We start from the raw sequence: 26,165 nt of genomic DNA, 5'->3' as shown, positions 1-26,165 counted from the left end.
ATTATGAGAAGGGAATAGTTACATCACATCTTGGCAAGGAAGCATGATCGTACCCCTGAAAGTGTGACAGGACTTCTCGGAGTATCTATCGCAAAATAGCACTTTTAGATGCTACAAGAAAGGACTTTGCTAAAAGTCTAATAGACCATCTGCAAGAATGGGTGTCTGATAAGGGTGTTCTCCCTAAGAAATAAGCAGGTTTTAGGTCTAACTGTGCTACCCTGGTTATTATTTCTATCATGCACGTTATCACAAAGAAGTATGTAAAGACAAGAGTTCAACGCACTAATGCACCTTTTAGTGACTTCTACTGCTTTTGATCGACTTGATAGACCCACACTATGGAAGAAACTTGCTACATTAGGAATTCCTAGGTCTTTACTCCACATAATAGCAGCCTTGTATTTCTCGACATAGTGCCAAGCATTATTAGGAGGAAATCAAGGACTTCCAGATAAGATACCAACAAAGACTGGGCTGAAACAAGGCTATCTGTTAGCACCCCCATTGTTTTCCCTATATGTAGTAAGTCTTCCTAAAGTTTTTTCCACATGTAGGGGAGTCCCTCCAAGATAGGAGATGAGGATATACCTTATCTCCTGAATGCAGATGACAGTGATATTAGACCTAAATCCCAGAGGACTACAAAAAAAAGACTGGATCTGCTCAAATCCTTTGCCGAAGTTCATTTTACAAAAATAAAAATTTAAAAAAGAAAAATTTAATTTTTAGCATCAAACGTTGCGTGAACAAAAAGTATATGTCGCACCCGATGTCAGAAATAGTTAAGTCCTGTGCATATTTGAGTAAAAATTTTTAGTTCTACTTTATCTGATATAAATCTTATTTCTCATTTACACATTAAAGTAATAAGCCACACAAATAGACTGAGATCTTTCTTTAGTGCCCATGGTCTTTTTGATTCAGTTATATTGCATACAAATCTTGCCCTCTATACTATATGGGCAGAAGTCATTCCTGTTAAGAAGTGGTCCTTTAAGAACCTGGCTGAGTGAAAAATGCTATGAGACTATGCAGCTAGAATACCCTAGCCTAAACTGCCACCCTTTGCTTAGAATTAGGACTTGTAAGCAGTTTTGTCAAGGGCGTGGGGCAGTGTTACGAATGGTCCTTAGATTGATTCAATCAGATGTGACGTCTCTAAGGAGATTACTCTGGAAGGAGGTCGATATCGAGCAAAGGCAAGAGTATTTTAAGGAGGAATTTTTATGTGGCTTTAGACTATTTTAATTTAACATTACAAGTGTTAGAATCGATATCTATGATGGAACTCAAGGTTTTTCTTAAAAAGTCTAGTCAAGCTCTTCACATGAATAGACATGGCTACCTCTCATGCCAATAGCAGATACAATATAATTTTGTGGTCCTGTATGATGAGGAGGATACAACCTTATTTGATATGAAATATAGAGCACAGAGTCTGATGAGTATTACTGCTTGTAAGACTGCAAATGTAACTGTTAAGATGCATTACAGAAGCATGGGAGGATTAGCAGACACAAGCAAATATGGTAATGTTTGTTCACAGGGAATACAGGATTTTTGTGTTTTTTGCCCCACTCTGCACATAAAGTCCCTTAATTCACTCTTTATTAATAAAGGTTTCTGATGGATACACCTACCTGTGGATTCCTCACCAAAAGAATTTTCCCCTCGCGCCAGCCTTCGACGGAAATTTCTTCTAGCTCTGCACGTCGACGATGACGTCACAATCGCCCGACTCCACGCAACGTCATCTAGGCAATAAGAAGCCGCCGTCGACGTGCAGACGTCAGTTCCCTTTTTCCGTGCCCGAATAACGGTTGTATCTTCGAGGCTCACAGGGAGCTACTGTTACCAACGGACGGTTACGATGTCGCAGCCTAGAAAATCCGGCTTTAAACCTTGTAACCAATGCGGGGGTCGGATGTCGGTTACCGACCCCCACGAAAACTGCCTCTGGTGCCTTAGTTCTGATCATGAGGTCGAGGCATGCGGTTCGTGCCAGCGCATGAACCCTAAGGCACTCAAAGAAAGAGAGGCGAAGTTATTCTTGGCCCGGTCCAAGAAGAAGAAAGAGAGGCATCATAGGAGGGAGTCTTCGTCGAGATCCTCTAGGTCTCGTCATCACCATAGTGGCTCTCAGCGCCGTCATGGATCTCGGCGCCGATCGAGCAAAGGACGGTCCAGGTCTAGATCGGCTTCTCCGTCGACTCAGCATCGTCCGACGTGGGAGATAAGCCTGACCGTCACCCCTCCACCTCCAGCGACCCCGACGTCACCTGGGTCGGTCTTTGAGGTCGAGCCTCCCCAGAGGCCTGAAGGTTCTCGTGGCCAGGAGTTACCTGGACCCTCTTCGGCAGCTTTGCCGGCGCCGGTGCAGCAGCAACAGTACCCGGCTTTCCCGACTCCGGGATCGGATCCTGCAGCCTTTTTGAACACTATGTTTAACATCTTTGCTTCCATGGCACCGGGTGGAAGTCATGCAGGTCCGTCTGGTCCTTTGGCCTACGACTTGGGTGTTCCGGCGTCTTTCAAGTCGGCGCCGTTCACCCCGTTTATGTCTGCTGCGTCTGAAGCGGCGCCGATGCCTAAGATGTCGATCAGGATGGCTACACCTGTTACGGCGCCGTCGGATTTGCCTCGGATCCCATCGACGTCCAAGAACGCTGTGGAGCCGGAGCCTCCGGCTTCGGACGAATCCGAGGTTCGGCGCCGACGGAGATCTTCGGCGTCAGCTGACGCCTTATCGACTCCAGGCTTGGAGTCCAGACTTAGATCAAGGCGCCTGGCCCTTCGTCTCTTGGAAGAGGAGGAGTACACGAAGCAACACCTGGAGGAAGGAGAAGTTGTAGAGTCCTCAGGTGACTTCCAGGGTCTGGACTCGGCTAGTGGCCTTGACACTACCCCGGAATGGGATCTAGCTTCTCCTGGAGAGATCACAGAGGAAGCAGCTTCTTTCCATAAGGTCATTCGTAAGGCTGCGGACTTTTGGGATATTACTCTTCCAACCGCGGAGATTAAGAGAAATGTATTGACAGAGGTCCTCCATCCGACATCTGCTTCTGCTGAGCCTCTTCTTCCATTCAATGAGGCTCTGCTGGACCCTATGAAGGATATTTGGATGAAACCTGTATCCACCGCTGCGGTCAACAGAGCGGTGGCTCGGCGTTACAGGACGGCGCCTGGGGATCCGGTGTTTCTTTCCAGGCACCCAACTCCGGAGAGCCTTGTGGTCCAAGCTTCATGTTCCTCCAGATCCTCGCCTGGCTCGTTTCCTGGGGTTCCTGCTGTTAGAGAGTCGAAAAAGATGGACCATACTGCTAAAAAGACATTTTCATCGTGCAGTATGGCCCTGAAATCTTCCAATGCCACATGCATACTGGGACGTTACATACATGCCCTTATTGAAGAGGCAAAGGGCCATCCTAATGTGTCACAGGAGATGCTGCAACTCTTTTCGGATGCTCAAGCGGCTGCGACGCAAGTAATCCAGTCAGGTTTGGACACTTCGGACTCGGTGGCTAGGGCTATGGGCACGACCATAGTCTCTAGGAGGCAGTCTTGGCTTAGATCATCGGGCTTCTCGACAGACGTGCAGGCTACGCTCCTTGATCTTCCGTTTGATGGGGAAAAGGTCTTTGGTTCTAAGGCTGACTCAGCCTTAGAACGTTTTAAAGAGAGCAGAGCGACAGCTAGATCCTTGGGACTCCAATCGTCGGCCTCATCCACCTTTAGAGGCTTTCAGAGATTTAAAGGATTTGGTTGTGGTTCCTTTCGAGGAAGACTGCAAGGACCACAACAAACTACTTCTACCCTGCCTTACAGATCCTTCAGGGGCAGGGGCAGAGTCCGTTCGAGAGGAGCCACCTTGCAGCACTCTGCCTCTTCCTCTTCCTCGGGAGGGGTGCAGCAAGGAAAGCAGCCATAGTCCTCCACCATTCCCTGTCCATTCGTCTCCAGTAGGGGGAGACTTACCCTTTTTCTTCCAGTGTGGGAGGTCATAACATCAGACTCCTGGGTCATCGACATTGTGAAGAGGGGGTACGCTCTTCCCTTTCGGGAATTTCCTCCCACCCTCCCTCCCCGCCCATCCTTCTGTTCGGAAGACCATTTTCTCCTGTTCCAGCTGGAGGTATTATCCCTATTACAAAAAGGTGCAATAGAGTTGGTTCCCGAGCAAGAGAGGGGTCAGGGGTGCTATTCAAGATACTTTCTGATTCCCAAGAAGGATGGTCGGCTGAGACCGATTTTGGACTTGAGGATTTTGAATTGGTTCCTCAAACAGGAAAAGTTCAAAATGCTGACCCTCTCACAGGTTCTTTTGGCGTTGAACGAAGGAGACTGGATGGTGTTGGTCGATTTGCAGGACGCGTATTTTCATATTTCGATCCTCAGATCGCACAGGAAGTATCTCCGTTTTGTGGTGGGATCACAACATTATCAGTTTGCGGTCCTCCCGTTTGGTCTTACTTCAGCACCTCGAGTCTTCACGAAGGTGATGGCGGTGGTAGCGGCAGAGCTCAGAAGAAAAGGGATCGCTGTGTTTCCCTATCTGGACGATTGGTTGATCAAAGCCAGTACTCCAGAGCTCGTGCGGTGCCATCTCCAGTCGACGACCCAATTGTTGTACGACCTGGGGTTTTCAGTCAATGTACCCAAGTCTCACCTGGAGCCCTCTCAACGCCTCCTGTTCATAGGGGCAGTATTGGACACGACATTGAATCGGGCCTTTCCTCCGCCACAGCGGGTTCAGGACATACAGGCTTTGGTTCCAATGTTTCGAAATGGAGCGGTAGTTCCAATCCTCAAAGTCCTTCGTCTGCTCGGTCTGTTTGCTTCTTGCATACTGTTGGTCACTCATGCACGCTGGCACATGAGGGCTCTCCAGTGGTGCGTCCGCAGGCAGTGGTTTCAGTACAAAGGGGATCTCGAGGACTCGATAAAGATCTCCAGAGACACTGCAGTGGATCTTCAATGGTGGGCAGCGGTCGACAACCTGTCTCAAGGAAGGCTGTTCTCGCTACCCCCACCAGTGGCCTCAGTGGTAACGGATGCTTCCACTCTAGGGTGGGGAGCTCATCTGGGGGACCTGGAGATCAAAGGCCTTTGGTCTCCAGTAGAACAGAAATTACACATCAATCTGTTAGAATTGCGGGCAGTACGGCTGGCACTCAAGGCCTTCCTCCCTTCCATTCGCGGTCAGTCAGTCCAGGTTCTAACGGACAACACGACCGCAATGTGGTATATAAACAAACAGGGAGGAGTGGGGTCGTATCTTCTCTGCAGAGAAGCTCTTCGACTCTGGTCCTGGCTTCAGGACCACAAGATCTGCTTGATTGCACATCATTTGGCCGGAGTCCTGAATGTGCGTGCAGACATTCTCAGTCGACGCATCTCGGTCGACCACGAGTGGCGTCTTTATCCAGATCTATTTCTGTATATCTTCCAGATGTTGGGATATAAACAAATAGATCTGTTTGCAACTCGAGAGAATGCGCAGTGCCCACTGTTTTGCAGCCTCCAGTATCTGGTGCAAGGAGCTCTGGGGGACGCGTTTCAGATGTCCTGGAAGGGTCAGTTGCTTTAGGCGTTTCCCCCATACCCTTGTTTCCTTGAGTTCTCAGGAAAATCCGCCAGGACCGAGCTCAAGTCATCTTAATAGCTCTGGATTGGCCGAGAAGGGTGTGGTATTCTGACCTACTCCAACTCTCTCAGTGCCCTCCGCTCCGTCTCCCTTGCAGGGTGGACCTCCTCTCGCATTCGCAGGGGCAGATTCTACACCCCCACCTCCAGAGCCTGCATCTTCATGCCTGGAGATTGAACAATGGGCAATCTGAGTTCCTTTTCTCTCCATCCAGATGTGGTGGAAGTTATTCTATCTGCCAGGCGACACTCCACCAAGTCAATCTATGCAATTCGTTGGGCTAAGTTTACAAGCTGGTGTGGAGAGAATAGTTTAGATCCTTTAAGAGCTGGTTTATCTGACATTTTGTCATTTGCGCTCTATTTGGCACAGAAAGGTTTTTCAGTTGCCACTGTTAAGGGTTATCTGTCTGCACTATCTGCTTTTCTGTGCCTTCCTGATCAACCATCCTTCTTTAAATCCCCAATTGTTTTAAAGTTTCTAAAGGGACTCACTAATAAGTATCCGCCCACGCCATTCGTTATGCCTCAGTGGGACCTTAACTTGGTTTTAACTTTTCTTATTGGGGCCCCGTTTGAACCCATGCACTCTTGTTCTTTACGGTTTCTAGTATTTAAAACTGTCTTCCTGGTGGCAATAACATCTGCCAGAAGGGTTAGTGAGCTTCAGGCTCTAACTGTAGAAACCCCATTCCTTTCCTTCTTCAAGGACAAAGTGGTGTTGAGGACCAAGGCGGCTTTCCTACCAAAGGTTGTTACACCCTTTCACCTGGGGCAGTCAATTACTCTCTCTTCCTTTTACCCTCCTCTGCACCCATCCAAGGAGGAAGAGAGGCTCCACCGGCTGGATCCGCGAAGAGCACTGAGCTTCTACGTCGCCAGGACGAAAGAGTTCAGACAGGATGAACAGCTCTTCATTGGATACGTGGGGAAGAGGAAAGGTAGAGCGGTCCACAAGAGAACGCTATCCAGGTGGGTCATTCTATGTATTAAGATCTGCTATTCTTTGGCGAAGAGAGATCCACCTGTGGGGCTTCGTGCCCATTCCACCAGGGCCAAGGCAGCTTCATCGGCTTTGGCTAGGGGTGTTCCTGTGGCTGACATCTGCAGGGCAGCGACCTGGGCATCCCTCCATACTTTTGCCAAGCATTACTGTTTGGACTCTGAGGTCAGGAGGGATGGCCATTTTGCTTGCTCGGTGCTGCAAGATTTCTTGGTTTGACCATTCGGGCACCCACCACCGGAGGTTATACTGCTTGGGGACTCTATTCTTTTGGTGAGGAATCCACAGGTAGGTGTATCCATCAGAAGAATAAGTTACTTACCTTCGGTAGCGCTTTTTCTGGTGGATACAGTAACTACCTGTGGATTCCTCACGGTCCCACCCACCTCCCCGTTGCCTGACTGGTCAAACCAGGATCTCTTTGGGTGGGCATCCTTGGACTTGTATATATATATGTATATAGCTTTCACATGCATATGGTCGTATTCATTGTATATACTTTTCCTTTGCAATCTAAGATAGTGAAAAGGACATTTTGGACTGGAATTGTACATATATATATTTATTTCTATCTCGAATTGAGCATTCATAACTGATATATATTTTATTATATTAAATGTTTTATTTTCGTCTATTCTGGATTAGTGTGTGCTCTTTAGGTTGAACCTGTTCGCCTCTATGGCACGTAAAAAATGGTGATAACTGACGTCTGCACGTCGGCGGCGGCTTCTTATTGCCTAGATGACGTCATGTGGCGTTGCGTGGAGTCGGGCGATTGTAACGTCATCGTCGACGTGCAAAGCTAGAAGAAATTTCCGTCGAAGGTTGGCGCGAGGGGAGAATTCTTTTGGTGAGGAATCCACAGGTAGTTACTGCATCCACCAGAAAAAGCGCTACCGAAGGTAAGTAACTTATTCATCTATACTATAGAGAAAGCTCGTGCACCTCTATAATCCCATGAATGAAATGACTGGGTATAATTTTTTTAAGACATTTTAATAGTTTTTAAAGCTATATTGATGCTGTTGTATTTTGATTTTATGATATTTTTCTATTTGAAGTATTTGGTTTTAGTCACCAGGTAGGAGTAAAGACCTCATTTGGTGGCAATATACAGAGCTGTAGGATATGTGTAAAAACTGACTACAGTAATCAATGTGCAATATTCAATTTTATGAATAAAAGAGTCATAATAGATAAGATAATAATTAATGTGCAATATCTGTTGCGATTTCATATCCTTTCAGAAATAATTCTTATCCCATGACTATTTATGGTTGCCTCAACTTTAAACACCAAACCAATAAAGGATTGTCTGACTGTCAGATACATTAAATGGAGTATTCTCAGGCCAAGATCATCATGAATACTGATTCCATTCTCCCCTTTGCTAAAAGGCATACTTATGCACAAACCTTTTTCCTTCACAGTAAATACAATGAGATCAGCAGTACATGAAATTTCCACAATTTACAAGCCATTTGTTACTGTACTTTGTCCCAGCTCACCACAGATCTGGACAATTTTCCATAATACAAAATCGAAAGCAGTTAAGAGTATATTCAATTTGAACAACTTTGAAATAGCTACCAATAATGAGATCATATTGCAACCAAGATAATCAACCCAAAACTTCATATCTGCACATTTGTACTAACACTACCTTTGTCTTTTTTCCCTGCAATGTATTCACAATCTCACAAGCTGCCAATTACTACTACTGTTTGTTACTAACATTCTGGACTGTACATTTTTTGGATGTGAGCATGCATCCGTGATATATAATGAAATCATTGCCTCTGAAAGAATTCCTTATATTTCATACATCAAAATATGCTTACAGCAAGCGCAAGCAAACTCGAAAATACTTAAGATTATTGTAATATATTTTTTGCTTTTATTCTTCCTTTGTTTAATGTGTTCTTCATTCCAAACCATGCTTAGCAATAGGACTAGATTGTATCTTATGAAATTTGCCCTAAAAAGGGGGTTGCACAATGTCTTTGGAATTTCATTTCTGCATTAATATATGTAACCCCAACCTGGGATTTTCTATTTATTACAATAATTATGAGATTAACTTTTTGGATATTACAATTTAGACAGAGGACAATAAATTGCACAGTACCCTATACACTAAACCTCGGCACCTGTTGAGGTAGAATAGCCATCATCCTCAGTCCTTGAAGGATAACCTCCTATTTGGGTAATTTCTTCGTCTGAAATGCAATTGTTCTAAAAAAGGAGATTATTTTAATGATGCTAATAAACTAAAAGATAAATTGATTGTTTGTGGATATCCATCCAGATTGATCAAACAATCTCTAAAACGAGCATGGTACAACCACAGAGACAGCACCCTCAACTCTCAAAACTTGTTTGTGAATCAACATTTGTATTCTTTCTGATACGATCAAGAAAATGTATGCAAATATTGGAGTTTATTGGGCATTAATCCCATCTTCACTGAAAAAACGATGGTGCTTTTAAACGGGGACCTAGCCTTAGGGATAGATTGGGAAAAGCATATTCTGAACCACTATCTCAAAACATTCAACAGATGTTACACCTCACTCCTGTTCAAGGACATTATAAATGCAACCAATGTATTGCCTGCAATACCACCAAAACTGTAAAATAATTTAACATCCATGGTCACCAGTTCTATTTGATACACTTCCCAAAATGGAATACACATGTCATTTACTGCATCATTTGTCCATGTGGTCTGCCTTATATAGGCAAAACTATCCACTCTATCATGAAACATATAATACAACACCAATCTAGGTGTGTAGGGTAGAACATGCACCCATGGTGGAATACTTCACACAAATGCAATACACAGAAAAAGACATATCATGGTGGGTGATTGATGTTGTTAAAATGTCCCTTAGATCTACTTATATAGACTGCTTACTCATCATTAAGGAGAACCGGTGGATCTTGAAACTGGACAGTGGTCCTATTGAATGGACTACATTTGCAGTCCTGTGACGGGTGTGCTCTTATACTTGTCCCTATTTGTTTAACACACATCAGTCTTGTGCAAACCTCTGTGCCTCTACTGTTGAGGGGAACTTGCTGTTTTGCCTAACTGGTATGACACTCCAGTAAATGTATTTCATATCACTGCTGGTAACAAATGTACTTGTTTTCCTATTTTGTTTTTTAAGGCATGTCTCAATACATGTATATTATACAACCACTGCTAATTTATGTTTCTGTATGTTGTGATTGGTGACCTGCGTGATTGTGTGGTTTAAAGGTTATGACATACTCTAATAAAAGTATCACACGCAAGCTCAAATTTTTCTTGTAAATATTTATCATATATTCCTGTTCGGAATCACTATTCAGCTGATTGGTTTTCAGCAAAATGATTTGAAATTTGATTTCAAACACAGTATTGGATTAAACTGCCTGTGTTAGCATATGTTTCTGATGTCAGAATGTGGTTATGGATTCATTGTATCCATTTTATTCCCTTGAACTGTCCACTACGGGGACAGCCGCTTTCCATGTCAAATTCTTTTGAAATTAGTTATCCTTACAGGGACGAGACTCAGTGTAGTGATGGCATGTCAGTCCTTTTTTTATGTTCATTTTAGTTGAGGTTAGTTCCTACTCAATTGATGGTGCTTGATTTTTCCACTGTCTATTTATAGCTCACCATATTTGAATCTAATTATTTTGGTCTTCCGTTTTTCATAATAGCAGTATTGAGGTCCATTTAATTCTAATTTAGGTCAGGAGCGCAATGTACTTCCTCCTAGTTAGATGCAGTGGTGGCCAATAATTTTAGGAGGAGGGGGCGGGTGGGCAGCACACTCGCATCCATTCACTCAAGCACACACATCCATTCACAACACCTCATCAACATTCAAACATACATGCATGCACCAAACATTCATTTAAAACGCACACACACACTTACCTTCAGCTCGGAGGTCCCAGGGGGTTGGGACTGCTGCCTTCCCCCACTGGCTGACCTTAGGTCAGCCAGTGGGGGAAGGCAGGAGTCCCTACTTCGTTACAGAGTGGGATGGGGTCAGTGAGACATCTGACCCCACCCCACTCTGTGACGAGGTGACACTGATTGACCCTCACCCTGGGTGCTTCAGGCTTAAACCTAAAGTGCCCAGGTCGAAGTCAATGGGTGACACTTCCCTTGTCACCAAGGGGAAGGGCCTCGAGGCACCTTTGCAGAGCTGAGGTCACGCCCATAGGGGCTGTGACCTCTTCAGCCCAGCATAGTTCAGCTCAGGCAGCCAGGAGTTTGCGCAAATCACTCATGTCTCACTCCTGGCTGCCTGATCTGAAAATGAAGAGTGTCTGTGAGACTGACCTTTGCTCAGCCTGACAGGCACTCTTCATGAGGAGCAAAAGGTGGGGGGGCGTGGCCCCTCCACCCTAAAGGATGGGCCACGGTTGGTTAGATGGCTCCTGTCATGGTATGGTCTAGTCTTTCAGCCTGCCATTATACCTAAATTGATGGTGTTTGGAGCACCGTTTTCCCTCCGCATTCAATTTAGAGAAGTCGGCTCAATATGTGAGAGATGATCTGATCAATGGCTTCATTGACTGCGGCTTGAGACTTTAGAACTTTTTAAGGTATGGGAAATTGTATATTTGTATTAAGTCTTCGGTCAATCATAGGATTTATAAAAACACTCAGTTTTATTATAGCACAGAAACTATTGTGTTAGGGTTGCAACTGAACTCTGAGTAACTACTTCCTAGTCATCACTGGCCTCATTTAGCGCGGTCGGAAGTAACTCAAAACTTCCCAGGGTTTAGTTTAATTAAACACATGTATGAAGTCTCTGGTTAAGCATGGGAATTGTACAATCGCCCAGTTTTGTTATACGACAGATTAATATGGTCACAATTGTGAACTTTTTGCATATTTTGATTTGCCCATTGATTCTAATTCAATCAAAAATTATCTTGCCTTATTTTTTTTATTTATTTGTCTTCCTCAGAGTATTTTCTCACTTGTAGAATACCTCAACACTTCTTTGAATCTTTTGTTTTTCAGTTAAGTATGGAGTAGGTTTGACTTGAAGTGTCACTGCATTTTATTAAGCACTATTACACCCATTATGTTTGTGCATGTATATGTATTTCACTTCATGTTTTGGTGTCAGTTTTAGTCAGCTGGATTCTCACGTACAGTTCTTCCCCTACTGAATCTTCTATGGTGAGGTCTGTGCTTTCTTTCACTCTCCCATATTCCCCGCAGGTGTTATATTATATGTATATTAATTCCCCTACAGCGACCATGTATCTTCACATAATATACCTGTCCTGAAGATGGCCCAATTGACATTTGCAGCTTGGACCAAAGCGTTGACGCTAACCCATCTCAGTATTCTCTCTTGTGGAACAGTGGAATAATCCTGCTTTGAAAACTGTGGACTTAAGTTTGTTATTGTTGGATGGACATTTGGATGGTACTACTGTAAATACTGTAAAAGCCTGTCTGCCTTGTCTATGTATTGATGGCGAATTTTTTCATGTACCCAGATGAATGTAAATCTAGATTCATTCACTGAATACACTAATTCATGTGCGTTTACACCTGCATTCTCAATTTGAGTAATTCTTGGTTTGAGATAGGACTTAATATCAAATCAATAAATGACCTAACATCGCAGATTTCATATAAACTTGTACAGTACCATTTTTTCCATAATTTCCTTGTTAGCGCCTTCTTACTTTTACAGATTACACCCAGACCTTCAAGGGCATATTGGGTTGTCCTTTTGGATGTACTAAAATACTTGAAGCCTGTTCTCTGACAACCACTTCAGATCACATCACGAGAAGGTGAACTACACCACACAAAGAGTCAAGACATCACCAGACTAAAAACAAGGAAATGCAAGAAAGATCAGGAAAGGTACCTATGAAATGGAACAATTGAACCATTGACATCAGAACAGCCCTGACTCATCTTTAGTCCTGGAAAAACTAACAAAACGTCTCCTGATTGATACCTAATGGATAAGGTCGTAATGTAACTCTCCGGGCCTTTATTATAAAGGTTGGTACTATATAAGCACCCCTACATAAATACATACATATAGTCCACCAGGGAGGTTTAAGGTGTCCTGGACCCGGAGAAGGTTTTGGAATCCTTACTTTACTTTTATGAATGTGAGCCTCAGAGGTTTCTGTGCAAGGTATGGGCAAACCCATGTTTTCGTTGTGTGGTTGTGATTTGTTTACACCAGGCTTTTCTGGATGGCCATGGGGAAAATGTCACTCAGAATGTTTAGACCTTGCTGTAACAGGAGCAGATGATATGCATATAAATTGTGTGTGAGAGATATGCATGTATATAGATATACATATACACTAGACAAGGAAAGTGGGCTTGCCAGTGTGGTTAACATTAATATATATTTTAAGGGATAAATATGAAATCACGGGGCTAAGAAACATGTGCTTTCATCACAATCAATCCTACATCTATTAATATTCCATGGACAAATTAAAATTATTATCGCGAGTCCTCTGTGACAGAGTAAAATGACCTCACACCCTCACCACGATGCAAAAACTTACACCAATAAATCCAGCCAAGACCTCAATGGCTCCAGTCCCCACGGTTGTGTATGGAATCTCATCTAGAGGAACCCCAGCATTTTCGAAAATGGAATTGGTGTAAAACCATATCTGAAATGACAAAAGGAATTTAAAAATAAAGAACAATTAATTTGTTCTCCCAACTTCTTTTATAACTAAATTGCCAAAAAAGAAGAAAAAATGTGCAGAATATTAACACAATTCATCTTCTAGTTTCAGCCACAGAGTGGTGCAGTGCTTCAATTAGCATGAAGAAACAACGTGTGGGATCTATCATCAAAAACATATTAGGATTAGTAACATCAGTAGCTTTCGTATTTTACAATACTCTAACATGTTCATAAGTTCACTGTGTGAATGATAAAACATGACCACAATTTTAGGATTATGTAATATTTTAATGCAACTAAACAGGTTTCTTCAAAGGATATTTAGCACACCTTTATAAAGTAGGATAAACATGTTCAGTTGCAGAACATGATCCAAAGGCGCCATCCAAAGTGAGAACATATGTTCACTAAAGAAACTGAATATAAAAATCTAGCATTATACCGTATATTGCTCAATTATCAAACCATGTTAATCAAATAGCACTAGAAGTGTTAAGGATGAAAGTCAACCGCAACCTGCACAGATACCCAAGCTGCCAAATGTTACCGTTGTCATTGAATGTTTCTCTGAAGTTTGATTTCTAGCAACAGTTTATGGGGCCGGTGATCCTAAGGGACATTGCAAACTGCAAACGGATGATCCTCAGGCTCACGCTTTTGGTGGCACTCAACTGATCTCCCTCTTCAAAATTCTTAAGGGGCAAGCTCCCTTAATCACTTCTACACAGACTTTTGCTGTTGGTAACATACATCTGTCTGAATATATTGCAGCACGCATTGGCGCTGCTTACTGGCATCCTCATGTAAATAAGGGTGAGATTTGGAGTGCATGGGGGCCCCGCTGAATTCATTTCTTATTGAAAGTCTGAGATGTTCTGAAACAATATGAGGATAACCTTAGCTAATGGTGCACCTGACGCTAGGGTTACTCAGAGGTGTTGGTGAATAATTCCACCAAACACTACTTACTCCATTGCACTTTGTATCTTGTGGTGTCTGAACGTAACTTCATAAGGTTACCTGGTAACGAAGCTACCTGGAATGCATACCTCGCATTTAGGCAGTAACAACAGCATTGCATTCTGGGAAGAGGTCCTTCTAAAGACTCTTTATCGGGAAGGGAAATTATTGCCCAACCACACTGGCTGCACCCTTTGAATTAAGAGGATGCACTTATTGCGATTGGGAGAAAGTCACAATCACCTGACTAGGGGTGATCTTATAAGCTAGAGTGTCCCCACAACTTGCTCAACACTTGCATCCTGAACCTGTAAGGACGCTGCTATTAATGCTTCCAGAACATGCAGCTGAATGTTGACCGTTTCCTCCTAGACAGTAAGAACGCCTAAAGCCCCCTGCTGAAGCTCTGCTAGTCGCCTGTCCAGGTGTCAAAAGAGAGGTTTTTTTAGGGGGGGGGGGGGGGGAGGGGTGAGGTGTGTAGTGTGTGGTCCCACCTCACCTGCTTAGGAGTCACAACAAATGGACAAAACATCTTGAAGCCCACTCTCCCCTCTCCAGAGGAAGGCTTCCCTAAGAAGAAAAAAAAGCTACAAGTGCATACAGGCACTCTCCTTGTCAAGAAGACTTCCTCCCCGCACCGTCTTGCGATATTTTGCTTCTCAGCTTATAGTGGTCCAGCATCTGGTTGTTTTGCAGCTATAAAGATCATGAAAGGAAGTGTGGTCTTTGAGACTCCTTAATTCCTCGGGGCTCTGCACCCATTTCCCCCCAGGTCGTTGTAGCAGGCCACCCACCCTCGAATGTGGGGGCCAATGAGCAAGAATCATAGGAGCCCAAAGCTATTGTGGTATCCCCATTTTGAATGAACACCACCGGGCACTATAAACTGAGGCGGAAGGCTTACCTTCCTGTAACCACTGTGAACATTGTTTAGGGTTTCAACAGTTCTGTAATTGCATAGTTGTGCTATTATGCTGACCTGCAAAATCATCCAATATTTCCAAACATTCTACAATGTGGACAGCCATGGGGGTCTGTTTACTTTTACATTGTTCTACACCACTGTTTAAATATGTATTTTGTAGCATACTCTACGGTTTGACACTGTCTTTATTTTGATATCGTTTTTGAGTTTGATAAAGTGTGTGTGGGCCAAGTCTTTGTTGGCATCAGAGTGCTTGACAAATTGGTTCAATACATACAAATCAATGACAGAAAAGTGTTGTGGAGTTTTCAATAAAACATTGCAGAAAGAAACTAAATGAACAGAATTGCCGGATATGAACAATTTAGACTCAAGAGAGCTGGTTGACGTTGATAGGTCAAAATGGTTTCGCAGAGACAGTACCTCCAGTCTTGTGACTCTGAAGGTGATGTTTGGGATCCCTCACCAAGCCGAATGTTGGCCACTTTTATGTTATTTGAGCAGGACGAAATCCCGTCTAATAGATACAGTTTCATCTATTTTTGAAGCAAAAGTAAAAAAGGTGCTGCCCTGAGTTATGGGGGAATATTTTTCCACATTTTCAGCACTGCACCAGAGACAGGATAGCCAGTGTCCCTTTTTGGTACAGAATCATATTATATAGGTTTCTGTGTTTCGACAGTGTTTGTTGCTCAGTGGATTTTAGATTTTGTGCAAAGTATTCTGGTCAGCTTAAAATGTATAGAATGCAGATGTAGTCTCCCCTTTTGGTGTTGGGGACTAATCTTGCTTCCAAGTTCAGGACAGCCTTCAGCAGTCAGGCTAGATTATACCTTCACTCCCAAGCAAAGCAGTTCCATATTCCAGTCAAGAAGAACTAGAGTTTGCAGTAGCAGATCTTATTCAGTTACAAGATATTTTCGATTTTGTATAGTGCACACTTGCCACTGTAATTTTTGCTGTGCTATGTACGTGCCTTGCATGGAGAGTTGGTCATGTAGTACGTAGTCAAGAGATTTGACTTTATTTGTAAGAGTGGGTGGAGCCCAAATGGGTTTGCGGTAAAGTTCGGATTGCATGCATGTGCGCGATTTGATTTCAGGGTGATAAGTAGCATTTCTGTTGGGTCTAAGTTTATTAAGAGCAAGGGATTAGTCATATCGTTGGTACCCCTCTACCCCTTTAAGTGCATTTGGCATTCTGAACTTTTTAGCTGGAGGTTTGCGTCACTGTATTGGCATTTTTTTTGGGGTGTGACCTCGCAGTTCTTTATGTAGAGGCTACACATCTAGATTAAAAGGCGTAAGTGTCAGTATGGAGTCCTAGGGTACTGGTTATGACGTTATTGTCCATCTTTATGGAGTTGGGTTTGTCACTATAGTAATATTTGATCCATTTAATGGACGTATTGTTGACCCTCATCATTTTTTCTACGGAATACATAAGTATCTCATGGTCAACTACATCAAAGGAAGCTGTAAGTTGGTTTGAGATGCATAATTTGCATTTTTCTCCAAGATTTGAACTGTAACGTCAACCATAGAGTGACGTTTTCTGTGCCACAACTGTCTATGAAAGCATGTTGATGTGTCTCAAACATTTTTATTAATGTGCTTTCAGTAGGATGAGGTGAATGCTTCCTATGGATTTGTCAAGAAAGGTTGAAGCTGTTCCATGTCTGAAACTGAGTCTAGCTTTCTTGATAATATACGTAATTTCTCCTCTGTGATTATTAAAGTTTTGTATAACCACCACATTGGTTGACTGGCCGCTGACGTCTATATTGTAACTATAATTTTGTTGTACCTAGACTTTACCTGCAGCACCTCCACAGAACTAGATTTTGCTTCCTGAAACAAGTCTACCAAAGGACTTAAGGAGGCTTACTGTGGCTACCTTTCCATTGCACAACCTTTACCCTGAGCCCTGGTTAATGAGGTCCCTGTGGCATTGACATTATTTGAGTGCTTTGTGGCTCCTTCAGCTTTGAACCCTGGGGACATTAATTGCAGGAGGCTAGTGCATTACCTAGTTAGGTCTTTCTGAAACTAATGTGAATGGGAAAAGACACATTGAGCTCGAGAGTGATTTTGCAAGAAATTTAACAAAACAGAAAGTGAATTTTTCTTCAAAATCCAAGCGATATCCTCCAGTTTAAAATGAATATGATGTTGACAGAGTAGGTCAAACTTGTGTCTCTCTCCACTTCAGCTGCTAGCTCCGGCTTCCACCCAGTGCTTACAAATGCACCTGAAAAACCGTGCTGCTGCCTCTAAAATGCCTGGCAGCTGCTGTCATACTCTGGAATAGAAAAGCAGAGTGGGAACTGAACTGGTACTCTTGGACAGGTGTGCCAGCTGTTCACACAAGATGTTGGCTAGGCACAGATGAGACATAAGGTACAAAGAGTTTCTGCCTCCAACAGAAGATATGTTCCTAAGGTCACCAGTGGACCGGCACCACTGAAAACAATCATGAACTGGGAGCAACTCAGGAAATGACAAAGGGGGTGTTCTGGGGACCTGGCGCATTCCGAGCACTACTGCCGGGAAGCTATAATAGGAGCTATGACTCATTAGGAGCCACACCACAGAAAGATCAAAGCTCTCTGTAAATGCATATTTTCAGTGAACCTGTGAATCCTGCTGGTAAACTGAAGCAGCTGCTGACATCTGTCAGATGGTGCAATGGAGCTGTCCTACTATCATGGATTGACATCTTGAAAGTAACCTGCATGCCCCCCAAAAGTGGAGCAGTGGCTGAGTAAATCTCAAACTATGACCTAAGATACCGACTCTGTCACCAGTCCATGGACCATGCTGAGGTTTTAAAAACAGCTGTAAGGAAGTCTAAACACAATTCTACCAGAAGGAGAAAGTGGAGTCAGCCACCCCTGCCAGAAAGCCATCCCTTGATAGCACAGCAGAGGTCTAGATATGCCAAAAAAAAAAAAAAATACCAGCGCTTGGCATCTAATCTTGTTGCGGTAAGACATAAAAGTAGTACAATACATTGGAAGGAATGGTAGGACCCATATGAAACTCTCCTCTAGCTCCATCAATCATAAGAAAAATCAAGTACCAAGAATGACTAAGGGGAATTGTCAGCCTGCTGATACACATTAGATTGTCTTTCATTCAGGTGTGATGGGTGCAAAGAAATTGAGGGGCATTTAAAGATAGAACAGCGGGCACATAGAATCTTAGTCCTAGATCTCCTGGGAAAACAACTCTGAGAATCCACACAGAAGTAGGAGACATACTTACAAGGCCGAGTGAGACTGAAACATGCATAGCATTGGCAGGTAGCAGCTTGTGGACAAAAGATTTGAGCCTTTGCATACAGTCCACTTTGCCATCCCATAGACAAAAAAAGTATGTTACACTGGGCTGAATGAAACGTGAAACCCCAGACAACACAGAACAGACTAAAAGATGTTCACGGCAAGGAAGGGTAGGATAAAACTGATAGACCTGTTTATATGCACCACCAAAAAAATTACTCCACGGAGGGAATAAAAATAATAATAATAATAATAATAAATCAACATGCAATTGCAGATCTTGGTCTTGAAAAATAGAGGGGACTCTCAAAGCACACGAAGTCATGAGAGAGTTCTCAGCACAGCTGGTCAATGGCCTAAGTTTGGATCTTCCAAATATTTATGTACAGCACTAAGGGAAGGCAAAGGGGACATCGACGACTTAGGGGAAAGTGTACAACAGCTAGAAAAGACAAGATATCCTGCAAACATAAATTCTTGAAACAAGATAGGTATTCCTGATCAAACAAAATATATAACTCGAAGATAAGCTGGATGATCTTGAGGAATGTTTAGGAAGAGGTAACATAAGGCTGCATGGACTACTAACGACTATTTGAGGAGATGGCAAGATATAGTAAGCCATGTCCAACAATTACTCAAGGCTCTTATTAGATCACAAAACATGGTGATAAAAGGTACACACAAACGTTTGCACCAGGCCCATGAGGTACAGGTCCACCAGATGATCACCGAAATCCATCCTTATAAAGAGAAAGAAAACATACTGGATGCTGCAAATGGGCAAAGAGATTTTCAATTTGAAGGGTGCAAAATAGTCTTCTTTCATGACCTATTCAATTAAGCTACAAAATTGAATAGACTTTAAAGCAGTTGCAGATTTTTTTTTTTTGTAAAGGTAAGGTGACATATAAATGGGGGCACCCATTCCAAATCGGGTTGGAAGAGTAAAGGAAAAATACAAGCTGAAATCATTAACTGAGGTGAAGACATTACTTACTATTGTAGACAATGACAATCATAGAAGGAGGGACCGGGAGTTTTTTTATGGTCCAGTGTACAATCTCCCTACTGAAGTAATAAATAAAGTAGTACACTGTTCCAAATTAGAGTAGGGAAGAACTCTATTAGCCAGGAGCGAGAACCCTCAAGCATCACATTGGATGTCTGGTTTCATCATTGGGAACACTCCTCGTTAGGCCGGTATTGCAATGCCTAACGGGCTCCCAAACGGGAGCTCTTAACCGTACTGCGGATATGTAATGAGTAGTTGATTTCAAATGCTCATGCAATTATGGAGAGACGAAAGTAAAATTGGTTATCCATCCTAGAACAATGATCATGTATTTTAATCAGAATAAATTAGATGGAGACCAAAATTAAAAACAAGGAGAGGGACAATGCGTGAGTGTAATGTTCACGTGCTCTCAGTAATTAGGGTAAGGGGAACAAACCTATTGTGGTTCCTCTTGACACTGGGTCTACATGTTTCGCGTCCATTGGCCCACTCGGGTCCATTGACGCTTCATCAGGACCGAAAAAATAAAGACTTCTCCAAAAGAAAAATATACAAAAATATACGCCCTATTTGGGACAGATAAATAAAGCAGTCACTTACGTCGATGCTTGCTATGTCAAAAATAGGTCGCCCATCCCCGATTTTAGGATAAAGCTCCTAGAGATCGCTAGTCAGTAACTGGAACTAACAATGATTCGATGTTAGTTCGTAGGTTATTGCACCTACTCGACCGACCGCGTCCCAGCAACAAGAGTTCACAGAAGCAGATGGACAACCAGCACAAAAAACACTCTGGGACCATGACTATCCAAAAATATGCAGAAAATTAGACAACAATTGAGCATAGAGAAAATGAAGATGAAGAAGTCACAAAGTGAAAAGGCAGCATGAAAACCACAGGAGATGTAAGAAACTGGGGATGAAGAGAATGGTGGGGATTGAAGGATAGGCCTCCTTTCTGTTGGAAACATAATTCAAGTAGATATATGGGAATAAAAATAACAAAAAATATATATATGTGTAAAAGTAATACAAGCTGCACCTGTCAGGCTGCCAAGTGGCATCAGATATAGGATCAAGAAATGTTATCACAAGTCTGGGTCTCTTTCCTTAAATCCACTGTCCAAAAAACTCTGATATACTTGAAAGACTCCAAGGATCTTTTAATTGTGTTAAAAAGAAGAATTTGATCCAGATCCTAAACTGTTGGTAGGACTCGATATCGAGAGTCTGTACATGACTCTACTACAGGAAGACATGCTGCAAGCGCTTCAAGACTTCCTCTTTCAGGAGACCTAGACATACATAACACCCTGACATTTCATACTGGAAAGCGCAAGACTTGCACTTACCAGAAACTTTTTTTCAATTTGAAGGCATTTTATTTCAACAGACCCATGCTACATTAATGGGAAGTGCCTTTGCCATTGGCATAGCAGGTTTATATGTTCACAACTTCGAGATGAAATTCATCCTGAATAAATCCAATCCTTTCAGACAAAACATCATAGTATGGAGGAGATATATAGACCACGTCCTTCTCATCTGGGAAGGTAAACAAGACTCCATCTCCTGCATTATCCCTCCTATGGCTGGGTGAATTTCAAAAATCAGAATAATATTCACACAATCCGTAACAAAGAGCTCACCTTCCTGGATTTGAAAACCTTTCCCGGATCAGGAGGTTTGTGCACAGACACACATATTACACCCACTGCTAAAAACAACTTATTACAATTTGACAGCTTCCACACTAAAAGACTGAGAGAATCTCCTTATTGGCAGTTATTGGGATTACGTAGGAAATGCAGTAAGGTGGGGAGGGGGGATTTCAAAAGAAAAGCAGATGATCTTACTAATAAAGTGTGAGCAAGAGAATATCTGGAGAACATCATATATAAATCTCAGAAGGGAGGGGGGAATCTAAATAGATGCACAATGTTCGAGACTACAAGAAGGGAAAATAAGGAGATTCTGGCAATTTGTGTAACATCCAATATAGGATCAAACCATGTGAAGAAAAATCATTCAAAGGAATTGGCATCTACTTTTTACAGGATTGCTGTCTTTTGCAAAACCCATGTTCTCTCAAGTGGGGAATAAGCCTGAAAAATGTTTTGGTACACTTTACAGAGAGAGGATTGGAAACTAACACTGTCATGATGGCTACACTATGGGGCTTCCCTGTGATAGCTGGTTACTACCTGTGTGGCAATGGTAGTGGGTACAAATTAACTGCCCATATAAAATCCCTAGAAGTGGACCTTAAAAGAAATAATCTGTCACTGGACACCACGTAAACACACAAATTGCAATTCCTCATTTGTGATCTGTATGGTCACATGCCCTTGTAAACTTAGGTATATAAGGATGAACTGCAGGAATGTTAAGTTGCTCTGATGTTTCCTTATCTGTATCTTATGGTTTAAAAGAAAGACCAATCAAATGACCAACCACATCACAAATGGTCATTCTACAGAAGACTTGAAGTGGGTGGTGCTTGAACAGTTAGATGAGAAAATAAGGAACCCTGAAAGACTACTCAGAGAGAGCAACAGTGGATCAATAGCTTCTGCACCCATATCCAGGGAATGGATGCCAACATCACATAGGTGTCTAGGAACAGACAGGCACAGTTAAATATAGGTTCCTTTAGAAAACAAGAGCTTCCATGAATTTTCAAGTTTGAGAGCCCACCTAAATACCTTTCTGTATCTCGGTGAACACTTTAGGATGCCGGTCACTAAATATAATTACAGTGGGTAGAAGCCCTTTTAAAAAAGAAAAAAGAGAGAATTGTCTGGGTAAATACTAGTCAGTAGATATCACTCTGGGTATGTTCACTTCCTTTTATCCAATGATTTGTAAAATTGGGAACAGAGTGAATTCACTATAAAGCGTATCTCTTTCCTCCTTTTGGTGTAACTTATAAAAACAGGTCACATGCATGCTATCCAGCAGGCCTATTCTAGAACAATGTTGTTGAATTCTAATTACAGCCTTCAATATTTCTACCCTTTCAGTCTTAGTACAAGAACTCTAATCCACAGTATGATATGATAATACGGACTGTATTAATAAAGTTATTTTATTTAGTGCGTCATGCCACAGTTTTTTTATGGCCAAGCTCTATAAATAGTAGTTCAACTCTACCCAGTTTGTTGATGAGCTGAAGGTAATTGCCATTTGTCTCGTGATGAACTTTTTGTTTCGGGAATGTAATAGTAGGGCATCTTAACTGTTTCAAACGCCCTCTGGAAAGGGTGCTAACCAAGAGCAATAATGCTTAATTTAAGCAAAATGAAACCGACTGAGAACATTCACTACACATTGAGAACTCATGCAACCCATTTTTTCGTAGACTTTGGTAAGGAGTTTGGGAAATTTTACTGATTGCCGTTTTCCATCCATCCCCTTACACTGTTAGGGTTTTTCTCAATGTTAGTGTTCTGCAACATTTAGGACAGATAAATAACTTTAGGCTATACCCTCTATCACATTAAGGTACCAAAGTTGAATTTAGAATAAAAAATGGCTTGACGTAGGACTATACATTTACATTTGGTATTTACAAAATGTAAATGTATGTTCGCTAATGGATCTACTAACATTTAAACGTGCAGGAGAGGTAATGAATAAATCAACTAGACTAGCTGAGAGTAGGGGTTCAGGGCAGGAGTCCCAGGGAAAGTAGGTGAACACCCACAAACTTGTGAGTTTGAGGAAATTCCCACTTTGGCAGGGTGCATTCTACACGGTTCGGGATTTATGGATACTGAGGTCAGGAATAAATGAGCTTCCAGGATGGGAAGAGGAATGACCACCCTTGATATATTTGAGGCTGTTGTGGGTGGGAGGGTTGACTTTGCTACAGGGAAAGGCATTTTTTTGCAGAGGAAAAACGTTTTGCAAAGTAAAAATATTTATGCACTGGAGTACTCTTGGCGTTGCACCTGGGCGCTAGTAAGAGGTACTGAGACCTGGAAGGACTGTCGCCAGCATCCTCCGCAACCCCTGAAGAAATTCGTTTTTTGATCTCTACTGATGAGGGATAAAATCCAGACACACTTGTGTCTAGAGATGTGCAGCGCTATCAGTACCATCTGTGGTGAAAAACTACAGCTAATTATTTAAGTAAGCACAAACTTTGCACTGCATTAACCAAAATGCAAAGGGGCACACTGTGTTGTGATATGAGCCACTGTGCTCCCACTTGCCTTCTGCTTAAAAGGCTCTCTTGAGCCAACAAGGTGACGAGCTTTAGGAGATGTACCTGTGCGTCAGTGAGAAGTACCGTGACCTGAGAGGACTGTGGCAGCATTCTCAGCAACCCCGGGTGAAATTTGTTTTTTGAGCTCTACTGATGAGGGATACAATCCAGAAACATGTCTAGAGATGTACAGCACTACCTGCACCAACTCTGGTGGAAACCTTCAGCAAATATTCAAGTAAGTGCAAACTTTGTACTGCATTAACCACAGTGCAAAGGGACGAACTGTGATGCGAGGCAGTGTAGCCTCATCCCACTTCTACTCTTGGAATGCTGCAAGTGTTTGTGGCTTTCAACAAGTAATTCTAGAATTATTGGTGAAATTAAAAGTAGTTGGAACTTTACTTAAAAGGTAGTCATAGGTCAGTAGGAGTATGTATCAGACTTTTTTTAAATCGTGCCCTCACTTTTTGCTCACTGCAAGTATTTTCAAAAATATTGATAGAAACTGAAAACTTTTCTAGTTAATACAGTATAGAAGCTAAACATACATAAGCAAAAAAACCTACGTCAAGCAAAATACGCAGGAAAATAGTGCCAAGACCGTTTATTAAAATATTTCCCACTGTTAAACCACCACATATGAAACTTACAGCATCAATACCGGAAAGCTGCATCCCCATATTAATCACCACAACAGAAATAAGTTGCCATCGCACGGTCCGGTCCCATAATAGCTGGTGAACTGTTACAGATTCCACAGAAGTTAGAGAATTTTGCTCCTCCTTCATCTCAGCTACAATGTCATCAACATCATGTTTCCCCAGAAACATCCTTAAAGCTATAGAAAAGAAGAGAAATTGAAATAAATTGGATATTCATTCAGTACAATCTATCAGCATAATTCAATGTACCAGTGCATGTGATTAAATCTTTGGCTAACCCAGTATATCAGCTGTACCTGCTGGGAGTAGCCAGAGGCTTAGAAAGCAAATGAATCAAGATGCATGCATTATGTAGGACATGCTTGCAATCAATTTTCATCTAGGTATGTCTGCGGCATAGCTGAACAAAAAACAACTATGCATTGCTGAACAAAAACCTAAACCTGCACAAGCACAACAGCATAGGTACCAAAGGGAACAGAGACCAGAAATCAGCTTGTGTCTTACAAACACCTAATATCTATCAACTGCTTTATAAGTGTATTGAGGATGAAGAATATACCCTTTGCCTAAAATAGGAATGTGGGAAGTTATAATTTTGCCCATTACGTTGTTAATCTTGGAAACTATATGAACTATTTGCAAACCTGCCAAATCACACAGTGCCACTGTGTGATACACGATATTGGCTTCCATCACAAAGTCACGTAGTGAGAAGCCGATATCATATGGTGGCAGGGAAAATGAACAGAAATCCACTGTTAACAGTTAACACTGTTTCTGCTGATGTCCATCAGTGGGTGTGAAAACACCCCAGAGCATTGGCAGCAGCCTCAGCAAGGTTTTTTTTTTTTTTTTTTTTTAGGGGGTTTGTGGCTGGGGTGGGGGCAAAAGTGCCTCTTAGGTGCTTCTTGACACGAGACCCAGGCTCCTCCAAGGCCACATCCCCTCCTCACACTGCGATTTTTGGCTAAGTTGGCAGGTCTGCATTTGACACTCATGGGACTTTCACAGTTGGGAAAAAGAACCACACCAAGCCCTAGTCTTTGTGCTTGATGACCAGTAGGTTAGCAGGAGTTGATGGCCACTGGCCTGTCTGATCCAGCAAGGTGAAAAGTGGGGGGGGGGGTCAATGCGGGTTGGATGGAGTCAATATGTAGAAAGCATCATGGACAATATTTTCCTGCAGGTATGTTTTCACAGCGCTCCCAACAAACTCAAGAAAAGAGGAGGAGGATCTTATGTTGCCTTACTTTACGAGAGAGCAAGGGCAAGAACATAGTATTACTAAAGAGAGCACACTGCAAAAATAAGAAGCAGGGAACTTTCCCACTGTATAAAGACTGAAACATTGTAAAGTGATTCCAGCAAATGCACCATAGAACCTCAAGTATTTTCATTACAGTAGGCACATAAACATCTGCACCAACACCCTGCTAGAGCTGTACTTCAATAAATTATGTTAGGCGTTTCCGGGAAAGGCATCTATTCTATTTTGATTAGTTTAAAGGTACCTTTCTGAAATGTCAGGGGTCAGTTCAACTGATGACTGACTGTCAGTCGCACTCTAGGGTGGATTGGGAATTTGGGTCATTCCAACTTCCCAAAACCACTGAACACACCTGATTAAAGTTTCAAATGTGCATTGCTGTATTTGTTCAGGCGTAGCTGCCTATTGCCAGGGGCATGGCTTCAGGGGGTTTGTGGGGTGCTTCAACCCCCCTAATAAATGAATTTTCTGATAAACAGTT

At 42.5% G+C, this 26,165-nt stretch overlaps 1 protein-coding gene across 2 annotated transcripts in view; it reads right to left on the bottom strand.

The window, feature by feature from the left end:
• The window catches only part of LOC138300325 (solute carrier family 2, facilitated glucose transporter member 9-like), a 322,183-nt gene that overhangs the window by 111,817 nt on the left and 184,201 nt on the right, over positions 1–26,165 (bottom strand). For both annotated transcript variants that reach the window (XM_069239555.1, XM_069239554.1), the window contains exons 7-8: positions 24,403–24,590; positions 13,223–13,333 (exon numbers count right to left, since the gene is read on the bottom strand). In XM_069239555.1, the coding sequence (XP_069095656.1) occupies positions 13,223–13,333; positions 24,403–24,590 (299 nt within the window). The remainder of the gene's footprint in view (positions 1–13,222; positions 13,334–24,402; positions 24,591–26,165) is intronic.

This window comes from Pleurodeles waltl, chromosome 6 (genome assembly GCF_031143425.1).
Source record: "Pleurodeles waltl isolate 20211129_DDA chromosome 6, aPleWal1.hap1.20221129, whole genome shotgun sequence".
Classification (NCBI taxonomy): domain Eukaryota; kingdom Metazoa; phylum Chordata; class Amphibia; order Caudata; family Salamandridae; genus Pleurodeles; species Pleurodeles waltl.
This window is presented reverse-complemented; position numbering and strand designations above follow the sequence as displayed.